Raw genomic sequence first — 13,282 nt, forward strand, 5'->3', positions numbered from 1 at the left:
CAGGATCCCAGCAGTAAGCATACTCAAGACAATCTGAGGGGGATTTATTTCTAAAAGTGTTCATTGCAAAGATGTGGGCAGGGCATAGGAAACCACGAGGAACAGTCCAGGAGCCCAGAGCTTGTAGCAGCAGAGCTGTCACTACCCTAGGCTCAAAGCCATAAATGGAGGGAGAGGGTGCCAGAACCAGAAGGAGAGAGGATCTCAGAGCAGGCCCTAGGAGTGGAGGACACAGCTGGTGATGGCCGCCTCCCCTGGAGACAACCAGGAGAGTAAATGCCCTGACCTCACACTCCTCCCTCCCTCCACCTCCAGCCAGGGCTTCCCATTGGCCAAACACAAAAGGAAGCAGAGGGCATGGATCCCCTGGAATGCCATCCACAGCTGATCCTGGGGCACAAAGCAGTTTACAAAAAAGTGGAGAGTGAATCTTTAGGGGTAAACTGAGCATATGTAGTACACTAGACAGTATAGACTTCTGTTCCTGATGACGTAAAATTCATGTAGGGTGGAAAGAATCAACAAAATTAAACTTTACTCACTGGTGAATCTCATCTATTCACCTAGAAGCTCAGTTTTATATTAAAAAACAAACAAACAAAAAACCTTCTACTTCTCTCACTTAAATTCTGAATGTGCTGTGAAGTCTAAGGTCTCTGATAAAAGCTTTCAAAAAACCATAGCCTTTTAGACAAGGAGGAGGGTCTTACAGTTTTGGTCTAAGCAGCCGCTATTCCCCCACCCCCACCAGCAATGCACTGATTATGAGAGACCCAAAAAGGTTAAGTGACTTTTACAAGATTATAAAGTAGAAGAGTCAGAATGCTCCTTCATGAGATAGATTTTCTACCGTAATGTGCACTCAAAATACTATCCAATTTAAATGTGAAGAGTCTATAAATGACTAAGAAGTAAAGATATCTCATAAGTGGGATGGGCTTGTCATATTGTGTTTAAGCCGTATGCATTTAACGGATGTAATAAGAATAAGAACAAATACTTTTATAGAGCTTACTATGTGCCAGCTACTGTTCAAAACACTGTACACGTACTATTCATTTAATATTCACAACACCATAAGGGAGGTATTATAATTATCATCATCCCCATTTTACAGATGAGGAAACAGAGTCCCAGAGGAGGTTAAGTGATTTGCCCACAGTCTACAGCTAGTGAGTAGCAGAGCCACGACTTAAAGCCAGAGCAACTGGGCTTCCATGTCTGTGTTCCTCATGACTACACATTAACTCCCTCTCTAGCAGAATGAGACAGTCTACATTCAGGAACTGTCTAGAATTCACTCTGGAATTCACTTTTTTTCACCAGAAGAGGAATTGTTTCTCTTTTCAACTTGCAATAAGAAAATTGGTACCCTTAGATTTATTATGATTGACAAATGTCAAATATAAGATGAGAAAGAGAAAGAATGGTAGGATGATGATGATGATAATGGACCAACATTGATGGTTAGATTTGGCCATGGACTTTATTCCAATGATCTCCAGATTTTTACCTCCACAAATGAGGTACCTAAAATTAACACTGTGACCTGAGCATTGCCCATGACCTCCAAATCTGGCATGAGTAGTCTGTGGGAGAAAAGTTACAATGTTGGAATTTCTCCTTTTTTATTGGATAGAATCAGTTGTTTGAGTATTTTGCTGACACTCCAAAGTGACTCAAGATTTTGTTACAAAATAAAATACTTCCGGTATTTTCCTTTCTGAAGGAAAAAAAAAAATCTGCCAAACTAAGTATTTCATGAACTGATCAGGACAGAAGTCAGCAACCTCCACCTTGGGTGGATGGTGAGAGTGGGAAAGTTCTCCATACAGGCAAAAAGTCTGTGACAGTGATGAGCTATAAAAATGCAGGCACTTGGTATGCAGTCCTATCCAAGCTCAAACACTTCGTTATTTTCATATTTCACACTTTTTTGTATTCTTAAAAGCATTTATTGGGATAAAAGTAAAAATTTCTGCTCTCTAAACATTACCAACACACCTGTCAATGGGGAGTAACTGCTGTTAAGATGAGCCATGAGTACAGAAACATGGTGGCCTGAAGATATTGGTGCCCATTCAGATAAAACAAGGCATATAAACTCCTTTGTCTCTCTTTGTCTCTTTCAGACTCACAATTTCCCATCAACATTGTGGCTGTCAAGAACGATCATGATTTTCTTGAAAAAGACCTTGTAGAACCTCTTTACAGGTAAATCATGTGAAGTATTTTTGCTTCTTTGATTGTTCAATGTCTAATAGTTATCACTATATTGAGCGACGAGTTCAACAACAATTCAGTAAGTACTTATTGAGTACCTACTATATGCCAGGCATGGGTCCAGGCTGTAAGTATATTATGGTGACCATGATCAGTCATGGAGCTTAAATCCTAGTGGGAAGCTTCAGACAATAGATTGGGAAAAAGAGAGAATGAGTGAGAGAAAAAGAGGGAGAAGGAGAGATTATCTCAGAGAGTGTTAAGCTATGTTAAAAAAGTAAAACAAACTGAGGCTATAGACAGTGATGGGGTGTGGGTGGGTTAGTGGGAGAAGGCATCGTGGGGGACCAGAGCATGAGTGGTCAGGGAGGGCCCTGTAGAGCTCCATGAGTATGTCAAACTCAGCTGTATTTTTTGCAAAGACAAATGATTATATCGGCAAACTAGAATATGTAAGCTCAAGTAGTTATATCTGCAACCTGAAATATTTGAGCCTTCACTATGTAATAGATGATATAAGGAGACAAAGATGAATAACTCCCTCCCCTCAGAGAGTGTCTAATCTGGTTGGAGAAATCTAACTGAAGAAATGAAGCATAAATGATCAAATAAAATAATTATAATTTAAGTAATAATAAAAGATACCAATGTAATCAGTATCTCTGAACAATTAAGTGTGCATGAGAGGGTTCTATGTGTCTGTAGGAATTTGAAGTTTCCTAACTAAAGCCCTGGCGAGAGGTCAGAGCTGGAAGTAAATATTAGTTACAGGAGGTGAGTCATTTTTCCAAGGCTACAGAGCTAGTTATGGGCTAAACTGACTTTAAAACTGCAGTCCTCATAACTTGCAGTCCAACATTTTTTTCTCATACATTCTGCATTTGACATAGAAAAGACGGTAGTTTAGGGACTTCCCTGGTGGCACAGTGGTTAAGAATCTGCCTGCCAACGTACGGGACATGGATTTGAGCCCTGGCGCAGTGGTTAAGGATCCGCCTGCCAATGCAGGGAACATGGGTTCGAGCCCTGGTCCAGGAAGATCCCACATGCCGCAGAGCAACTAAGCCCGTGCACCACAGCTAATGAGCCTGTGCTCTAGAGAAAGCCCGTGCGCAGCAATGAAGACCCAACACAGCCAAAAAAAAAAAAAAAAGAAAAGAAAAGATAGTTTAAGAGGAAAGTAATGATGAGGAAAACTTTTGTCAAGATAAGGACACACCGATATATATTAGAATAGTATATAAATAACCATAGGCTTGCTGATTCTGTAGACATATATATTTCTGCGTTCATAAGCTGGTTACTCTGGGATTCCTATATGAAGGTAGATTTGCGTTAAGGAATGATCTCTGAATGTTGAAGGAGAGCATTACTGTGGGTTTGCTTAAGTGGGTAGAAGAGCAAAGAACTCTTTAAATCACAAATTGCAGGAACTGGCTATTTGGACTCAAAAACAAACAAGCACAAAATGCCATTTGTGAGCGTTTACGAGAAGAATGGGTAGTTTGTTGTAATTCTTTTTTTTTTAATATATATATAAATTTATTTTATTTTATTTTTGGCTGCGCTGGGTCTTCGTTGCTGCATGCAGGCTTTCTCTAGTTGCGGCGAGTGGGGGCTACTCCGTGTTGCAGTGCACGGGCTTCTCATCGTGGTGGCTTCTCTTGTTGTGGAGCACGGGCTCTAGGTGCACAGTCTTCAGTAGACGCGGCACGCGGTCTCGGCAGTAGTTGCCACTCAAGGGCTCTAGAGCGCAGGCTCAGTAGTTGTGGCATGCAGGCTTAGTTGCTTCACGGCATGTGGGATCTTCCCGGACCAGGGCTCGAACCTGTGTCCCCTGCATTGGCAGGCAGATTCTTAACCACTGCGCCACCAGGGAAGTCCTGGTTGTAATTCTTTAAAGGCAATGAATTGGAAAAGCAGTGTTTTCTCCTCAGCATGTCTGATGCACACCAAGGCTTCATCCAACTCAGAACTATTGCACCACCACCTCATCCTGAGTTTTCCCTCTTAGTTTTAACCAAGAGTATTTTTACTAGTAAGGTGGCATTTTTTAAAAGAAATAATTTTTATTGTTAATTGTGTTATTACATTATCGTTCTCCCAATTTAATTTTCCTGCATACTCATAGATCTTTGATTCTCTAATCATGGCTTTTGTTGTTTTTTCCCCCAATTTTATTGAGATATAATTGACATACAGCACTGTATACGTTTAAAGCGTACAGCATAATGGTTAGACTTACATAATCATGAGATGTTTACCACAATAGGTTTAGTGAACATTCACCATCTCATATAGATACAACATTAAAGAAATAGAAAAATAAAATTTTCCTTGTGATGAGAACTCTTACGATTTACTCTCAACAGTGTTCAGATATGTGACACATACAGCAGTATAATTACCTTTATCATTTTGTACATTACATCTCTACTACTTATTTATCTTATAACTGGAAGTTTGTACCTTTTGATCACCTTCATCCAATCCCCCCTCCCCCCACCTCAGGTAGCCACAGATCTGATCTTTTTTCTGTAAGTTTGTTTGTTTTTGAAGTATAATTGACCTACAACTCTATGTTAGTTCCTGGTATATAACATAGTGATTCTATATTTCTATACATTTCAAAATGATCACACAGTAAGTTTGGTTATCATCTGTCGCCATACAGAGATATTACATAATTATTGACTATATTCCCCATACTGTACATTTTATACCTGTGACTCAAATTCTGTAAATGAAGATTTGTACCCCTTAATCTCCCTTACTTATTTCTCTCCTCCCTCCACCCCCCTCCCATCTGGCCACCACCTATTTGTTTTCTGTATCTATGACTCTGTTTCTGTTTAGATATATTTGCTTATTTTGCTTTTTAGATTCCATATATATAAGTGAAATCATCCCAGTTGAATTTTTAAATCTATATTTTCTTTAAGTCAAGGTGTTCTGTATATTTATAAAGCAAAATTCACTATTTTCAGTGTACAGTTCTTTGAGTTTTGATAAATGCCTACAACCGTGTAACCACCACCACAACCAAGATACAGAACAGCTCCATCACCTAAAAAAACTCCCTGGTTCACCTTTGTCATCAACCTACTCTCAACCCTTGGCAACCACTGATCTGGTTCTTGTACCCATAGTTTTGCCTTTTCCAGAATGCTATATAAGTGAAATCAAACAGTATGTAGCCTTTCGAGTCTGCCTTTGTTTCACTAATGCACCTAAGATTCATCCGTGTTGCGTGTATCAATCAATATAATTGCTCAGTAGTATTCCGTTGTGTGGATACACTACAATTTGTCTATCCATTCACCAGATGAAGAACATTCGAGTTGTTGCCACTTTGGGTGGCTATAACACCCCTATAAACATTCATATTCAAGTTTTTGTGTGTACATAAGTGTTCATTTCTTTTGGGTAACTTCCTAGGAATGGGATTGTGGGGTGCATATGATAAGTATATTTGAACTTTATCAGAGACCACCAAACATTTCCAAAGTGACCATACCATTTTGTATTACCACCAATGATGTATGAGAGTTCCAGTTGCTCCACATCTTTGTTGGTACTTGGTGTTGTCAGTTTTTGTTTTGTTTTGTTTTTAACCATTCTAATAGGTGTCTAGTGTTTCTCATTGTGATTTAAATTTGTATGTCCTTAATGAGTAATGGCGTTGAGTGTCTTTTCATGTGCTTATTTGCCATTCATATATCTTCTCTAGTAAAGCGTCTGAGGTTTTTGCCTATTTTTAAAATTTGGTTGTTTGTTTTCTTATTGAGTTTTTATATTTTTTGCCAGTCTGTAGCTTATTTTTTCAATCTCTTAACAATGTCTTTCACAGAGGTTTTGAATTTTATTGGAGTGCAGTTTATCATTTTTTTTTTCATGTTTTTAATGTCACACCTAAGAAATTTTGCCTAACGTAAGGTCACAACTATTTTCTCCTTTGTTTTTCTTCTGGAAATTTCAGTTTTATGTTTTATGTGTAAGTTGATGATCCATTTCAAGTTAATTTTTTAGAAGATAAAAAGTATGGCTCAAGATTCATTTTTTGCTTAGCAATATCCCATTGGTTGACCACCATGTTGAAAAGACTATACTTTCTTCATTGAATTGCCTTTGCACTTATATTGTAAATCAGTCGACCATATATGCATGAGTCTATTTCTGGACTCTGTTCTGTTCCATTTATCTGTGTGTCTATCCTTTCACCAATATGGCACTTGATTACTTAGCTTTGTGTATGTCTTGGAATCCAGTAGTGTGAGTCCTCCAACTTTGTTCTTCTTTGCCAGGATTGTTTTGGCTATTTTAGTTCCTCTGCCTTTCCATATAAATTTAAAAACAGCTTGTTGATATCAATGTTTAAACTCCTACCGGAGTATTGATTTGGATTGTGTTGACTCTATAGATCAGTTAGGGAAGAATTGATATCTTAACGGTAACAAGACTTCTGATTCATAAACATGGTACATGTCTCTGTTTAGGTCTCTTTTGATTTTTTTTTTTTAACCCTAACTTGTAGTTTTCAGCATATGGGTAATACGCGTACTTGAAAGTACTTAAGAATTTCATGTTTCGTGGTGCTATTCTAAATAGTACTGTTTTTTATTGTTTCGGTCTCCAATTGTTCATTGCTAGTATTTTTTTTTGTTGTTGTTGTATATTGTTCATTTGCATCCTGCAGTCTTTCTACACTTACTCATTAGTTCTAGTAGCTTACGCGTAGACTTTTAAAATATAAATCAAGGATTACATTGTAAACCGAGAATGAAAATTTCATTCCATATTTTTAAATCAGGATTGTAGGAGCAAACCGCTTCTGATTGTGCAGTTCTATTCATTGGATGACATATGTATCTGAGTGGGTAAAGCTTTGAATCTCAAACACATGGGTGGTAAAGCTTTATCTACTCACTGCTGCATGTGATCTAAGGTGCCTTGACTAAGTTCTGGACTTTTCCATCCAAGTCGACTTAAAAAAAAAAAAACTTTCAGCCATGATATAGATGAGCCAGTATAGAAATCATTTCAAGATAAAAAGTTCTGCATAATAAGGTAGTGTCAGCCAGAAAAATTAGGAAGCCTTCTCTTGTAGAACCCATGACCCATTTCTGATTCAGCCCATAGCAGGATTCATACAGACGTACCCAAAAGACAGTACTGCATAAACATGTGGGAATGCAACAACGCCAGACACCACAGTGCGCTTGTGTAAAATTGGTTAGAGTGGCAGGAGGTTGTTATCATTGGAATAATTCTTAGGACGGCTATGTCTCCAAAAATATTATGAAATAAGAAAAGCATTTGGCTGGAGGTATGTGAGCTGAAATTCTCAGGGCGCAGGAGCAGTGGGTAGAACAGAGGCCAAAGGAGTAGTCACAGTGGGGTGATCAAAAGAAACAGGCAGAGTAGGTAGGGCAGAGATGGAGGTAGCTTGGCTGAAGGGAACAGCCATGGAATTTCTTTGCCTTCTCTTATGAGTTCCTTCAAGACAAGATTTCCTGAAAGCAGGCTGAAGGAAGACTTCCAGCCTGAGGGCAGTGACAGCACTTTTAAAACTTTGAGATTGATGCGCAGTTAATTAGACACTCACCCACTCACATGGTATATTATGATTAATGCCTGGAGAGCAATAAGGGGTTGTGATTTTATTCATTTTCTTCCTCGTGCACTGCAGACACAGTAATAGAGCTGGTCTCATGTTTTATTTTTAAAGCTTTGTGGGCTCTACATTTCTCATGCATATTTGAAATGCTGAGCTAATGCAGAATCCTAACGGGAATCATAGCCAGAGGGCACTTAGCTTCTGCCAGGTAGGCAAATGAAAACAAGAGAGCTGAAGGTCTCCTGTAAATGTTACCCACAAGAATTTTACTCACCCTTTTTTGTCTGGAAGTTTCTCTCCTGTGTGGACAGACAATTAATATCCTGGGTCCCGATTTACTCTTGGAGAGTTGTTGAGCAGTGTTAACTTTTCATTGGCTTGAAAAAATAGATTGTACTAAGGATGTCCGTGGCTGGGAGGACCGATGCCTGGCTGGGCATATGTGGATGTGTGGCTCTCATGTTCAGGTCTCGGAAACCAGACAGGTTTGCTGTCTTTAGTGAAGGTGTGAACCTCCAGAATGGTGACCATGCCCCACCATTGCTTCTGCAACTCTGACAGCGCCAGTACACAGTAGCCGTCTGTAAATATTTGTTACTGCAAGTCAGAACAGTGCAGTCTCTGTTACTTAGCAACCACAACTATAATTCTGTTTTTATGTGTTTTGATTGAATTTGTAATTGAAAAATAATTTCCCCTGTGAGTAATGAAAAGCTAATTGCAAGTCTAAGTACCTGGATGAAACTAACCATCTCAAAATGGAGGCATAGCCAAGGTATCACAATACCTTGCAAAGTTTGTCACCTTTAAGGCAAATTGCAGCAAATCAAAGCTCCTGAATGAGATTTTTAAGAAGTGGCATGTTCTATTAGCATTTTGGTTTGGGACATTTTCTCAGACTGCTAACATAGGGCCTTGATGCCCAAGATGATCTCTGAATTTCTAATTTAATGTTAGATCTGCCTAACTTATGTTGTTAATAAATAGTAACTAATCACAACATGTATAAGACAAGGGCATTCACCTTGTTCAGTACTGTTTTATGGAGATATGGAATTGATTAGGATTATAGTGCATCTGTCACTGCCCTTTGTATTTAAAAGGACAACTAATGACAATGGATTATAATGTGGGATGAGGGAGAGGGTAAGAAAGAATGCTGACAAAAGTGATTTTTACAGTTTACCTCTACACACAAAGGCACATATTTGATTTGAGTTATTTAAGTAATATTATTAATTTTAAATAATGGTAATCTATGAAAATGGATAATATACTTTAAATTTTCCCTTTAAGAATATCACAGAAAATGTACAATGTTATATATTGTGTTATGTCATATAATAATTTGTGACAATTACCTAGACTGAAACCATAGACAAATCATTGGGAGAAGGATATAGGTGGTTACATGATAATCATGGTCATTTTGAAATTCTGAATCTATAAATTAAATACAAATCCCAATAAGGGGTGATTTCATTTCTTTAGAACACAAAGTGCTCACTAAGCATGACTCTAAGTATTGTACAAATATTTACTCATTTAGTTCTCATAACAACCCTATAAGATAGGCTCTAACATCATTCCCATTTTACAGATGAGGAAACAGAGGCACAGAGGTATGAAATAACTTGTCGATTTACAGTTAGTAAATAGCACTGCTAGGATTCAAAGCCACACAGGCTGCTTCTGGAGTTTCCAAAGAGATCTTAGGTCTTTTTGTGAAACACAATTTGGAGTGTTTTTCATGTCCTCCTTTAAAGGTAATTCTTCCCGAGATGTTTATGTTGCCTTGTGATGTTCTGAATTTAACTTGTAAGTCCCAAGGTTAGAAATTCTCATTGCATTTGTGCCTTCATGGACCTCAACTGTAAAAAAATAATCATATTAAAGTAAGAGTTTAAAGCACACTTTGTTCTTTTGTGAAGCATTTAGAACCGATTTACTGTTGGAGAGTAGCGGTACTTTGTCAACTGTTCCTTCAATTCATTTCATCAAGGCTGTCTCATGAGGGCCTTACTTTACTATGGAGACAAATGAGACAGAATCCTCACCCTGAGATCTCAGGCTAATGCTGTGATTCTCAACCCGAGATGGGGCAGCAGTTTGCCCTGTCTCGAGGTCTGGAAACGTTTTTGCTTGTCACACCTGTGGTGATGCTACTGGCATTTAGTGGGTGGGGCCAGAGATGCTGCTAACCTCCCACAATGCACAAGGTAGCACCCCCCCACAAGGAATTATCTGTCCCCAAATGCCCACGGTGCCTAGGTTGAGAAATGAGTAATGATTTACTTGGACAAATGATGTAATCACTGTAAGTACAGGATAGCTAAGGGGGAAAGGGCTTCAGAGACAGTTTCCTGGGAAAATGACCCTAAAATGCCAGTAGGAATTACCCAGACAAGAACACATGAAATTTTGATGTGGTTATTTTCAACTTTCACTTTTGTTTTTATAACTAATTTAATGTGCAGGAAAGGCATCTTCATCCCCACCCCTACCTGCCGCCACAAACCTCACCCCAAGGTAGCCTGTATAGAATGGGAGCAGCCATGGAGTACAGACAAGTACAGACATGGAAGGGTCAAACATAGGGGATTTCCCACATGAAAAACATTGATCTTGCTATATATTTTTTAACATCTTTATTGGGGTATAATTGCTTTATATTGTTGTGTTAGACTCTGCTGTATAACAAAGTGAATCAGCTATATATATACTTATATCCCCATATCCCCTCCCTCTTGCGTCTCCCTCCCACCCTCCCTACCCCACCCCGCTAAGTCATCACAAAGCACCGAGCTGATCTCCCTGTGCTATGCGGCTGCTTCCCACTAGCTATCTATTTTACATTTGGTAGTGTATATATGTCCATGCCACTCTCTCACTTCGGCCCAGCTTACCCTTCCCCCTCCCCGTGTCCTTAAGTCCACTCTCTACGTCTGGATCTTTATTCCTGGCCTGCCCTAAGTTCTTCAAAGCATTTTTTTTTTTTTTTAGATTCCATATATATGTGTTAGCATACGGTGTTTGTTTTTCTCTTTCTGACTTACTTCACTCTGTATGACATACTCTAGGTCCATCCATCTCACTACAAATAACTCAATTTCATTTCTTTTTATGGCTGAGTAATACTCCATTGTATATATGTGCCACATCTTCTTTATCCATTCATCTGTCGTTGGACACTTAGGTTGCTTCAGTGTCCTGGCTATTGTAAATACTGCTGCAGTGAACATTGTGGTACATGACTCTGAGTTACGGTTTTCTCAGGGTATATGCCTGGTAGTGGGATTGCTAGGTCATATGGTAGTTCTATTTTTAGTTTTTTAAGGAACCTCCTACTATTCTCCATAGTGGCTGTATCAATTTACATTCCCACCAACAGTGTAGGAGGGTTCCCTTTTCTCCACACTCTCTCCAGCGTTTATTGTTTGTGGATTTTTTAATGATGGCCATTCTGACTGGTGTGAGGTGACAACCTCATTGTAGTTTTCTGTTGCATTTCTCTAATGATTAGTGATGTTGAGCATCCTTTCATGTATTTGTTGGCAATCTGTATATCTTCTCTGGAGGAATGTCTATTTAGGTCTTCTGCCCATTTTTGGATTGGGTTGTTTGTTTTTTTGATATTGAGCTGAATCAGCTGCTTGTATATTTTGGATATTAATCCTCTGTCACTTGCTTCATTTGCAAATATCTTCTCCCATCTGAGGGTTGTCTTTTTGTCTTGTTTCTGGTTTCTTTTGCTATGCAAAACTTTTAAGTTTCACTAGGTCCCATTTCTTTATTTTTGTTTTTATTTCTATTTCTCTAGGAAGTGGGTCAAAAAAGGTCTTGCTGTGATTTATGTCATAGAGTGTTCTGCCTATGTTTGCCTTTAAGAGTTTGATAGTGTCTGGCCTTACATTTAGGTCTTTAATCCATTTTGAGTTTATTTTTGTGTATGGTGTTAGGGAGTGTTCTAATTTCATTCTTTCACATGTAGTTGTCCAGTTTTCCCAGCACCACTTATTGAAGAGGCTGTCTTTTCTTCATTGTATATTCTTGCCTCCTTTATCAAAGATAAGGTGACCATATGTACGTGGGTCTGTGGGCTTTCTATCCTGTTCCATTGATCTAGATTTCTGTTTTTGTGCCAGTACCATACTGTCTTGATTACTACAGCTTTGTAGTATAGTCTGAAGTTTGGAAGCCTGATTCCTCCAGCTCCATTTTTCTTTCTCAAGATCGCTTTAGCTATTTGGGGTCTTTTGTATTTCCATACAAATTGTGAAACTTTTTCTTCTAGTTTTGTGAAAAATGCCATTGGTAGTTTGATAGGGATTGCAGTGAATCTGTAGATTGCTTAGGGTACTATAGTCATTTTCACAATGTTGATTCTTCCAATCCAAGAACATGGTATATCTCTCCGTCTGTTTGTATCATCTTAAATTACTTTCCTCAGTGTCTTATAGTTTTCTTCATACAGGTGTTTTGTCTCCTTAGGTAGGATTATTCCTAGGAATTTTATTCTCTTTGTTGCAGTGGTACATGGGAGTGTTTCCTTAATTTCTCTTTCCGATTTTTCATCATTAGTGTATAGAAATGCAGCAGATTTCTATGCATTAATTTTGTATCCTTCTACTTTACCAAATTCATTGATTAGCTCTAGTAGTTTTCTGGTAGCATCTTTAGGATTCTCTATGTATACTATCATGTCATCTGCAAACAGTGACACTTTTATTTCTTCTTTGCTGATTTGGATCCTTTTATTTCTTTTTTGTCTCTGATTACAGTGGCTAAAACTTCCAAAACTATGTTGAATAATAGTGGTGAGGGTGGGAAACCTTGTCTTGTTCCTGATCCTAGTGGAAACAATTTCAGTTTTTCACCATTGAGAACAATGTTGGCTGTGGGTTTGTCATATATGGCCTTTATTATGTTGAGGTAAGTTCCCTCTATGCCTACTTTCTGGAGAGTTTTAATCATAAATGGGTGTTAAATTTGGTTGAAACCTTTTTCTGCATCTATTGAGATGATCATATGGTTTTTATCCTTCAATTTGTTAATATGGTGTATCACGTTGATTTGCATATATTGAAGAATCCTTGCATGTCTTGGATAAACCCCTTGATCATGGTGTATGATCCTTTTAATGTGCTGTTGGATTCTGTTTGCTAGTATTTTTTTGAGGATTTTTGCATCTATGTTCATCAGTGATATTGGCCTGTAGTTTTCTTCTTTTGTGACATCTTTGTCTGGTTTTGTTATCAGGGTGATGGTGGCCTCGTAGAATGAGTTTGGGAGTGTTCCTCTCTATGCTATATTTTGGAAGAGTTTGAGAAGGCTAGGTGTTACCTCTTCTCTAAATGTTTGATAGAATTCGCCTGTGAAGCCATCAGGTCCTGGGCTTTTGTTTGTTGGAAGATTTTTAACCACAGTTTCAATTTCATTACT

At 38.4% G+C, this 13,282-nt stretch overlaps 1 protein-coding gene across 2 annotated transcripts in view; it reads left to right on the forward strand.

Moving 5' to 3' along the window:
* The window catches only part of STARD13 (StAR related lipid transfer domain containing 13), a 170,361-nt gene that overhangs the window by 104,040 nt on the left and 53,039 nt on the right, over positions 1–13,282 (forward strand). For both annotated transcript variants that reach the window (XM_027116529.1, XM_027116530.1), the window contains exon 3: positions 2,133–2,214. In XM_027116529.1, the coding sequence (XP_026972330.1) occupies positions 2,133–2,214 (82 nt within the window). The remainder of the gene's footprint in view (positions 1–2,132; positions 2,215–13,282) is intronic.

Source organism: Aethalodelphis obliquidens, unplaced genomic scaffold, assembly GCF_003676395.1.
Source record: "Aethalodelphis obliquidens isolate GAN/ISIS:26980383/991018 unplaced genomic scaffold, ASM367639v1 scaffold16, whole genome shotgun sequence".
Classification (NCBI taxonomy): Eukaryota; Metazoa; Chordata; class Mammalia; order Artiodactyla; family Delphinidae; genus Aethalodelphis; species Aethalodelphis obliquidens.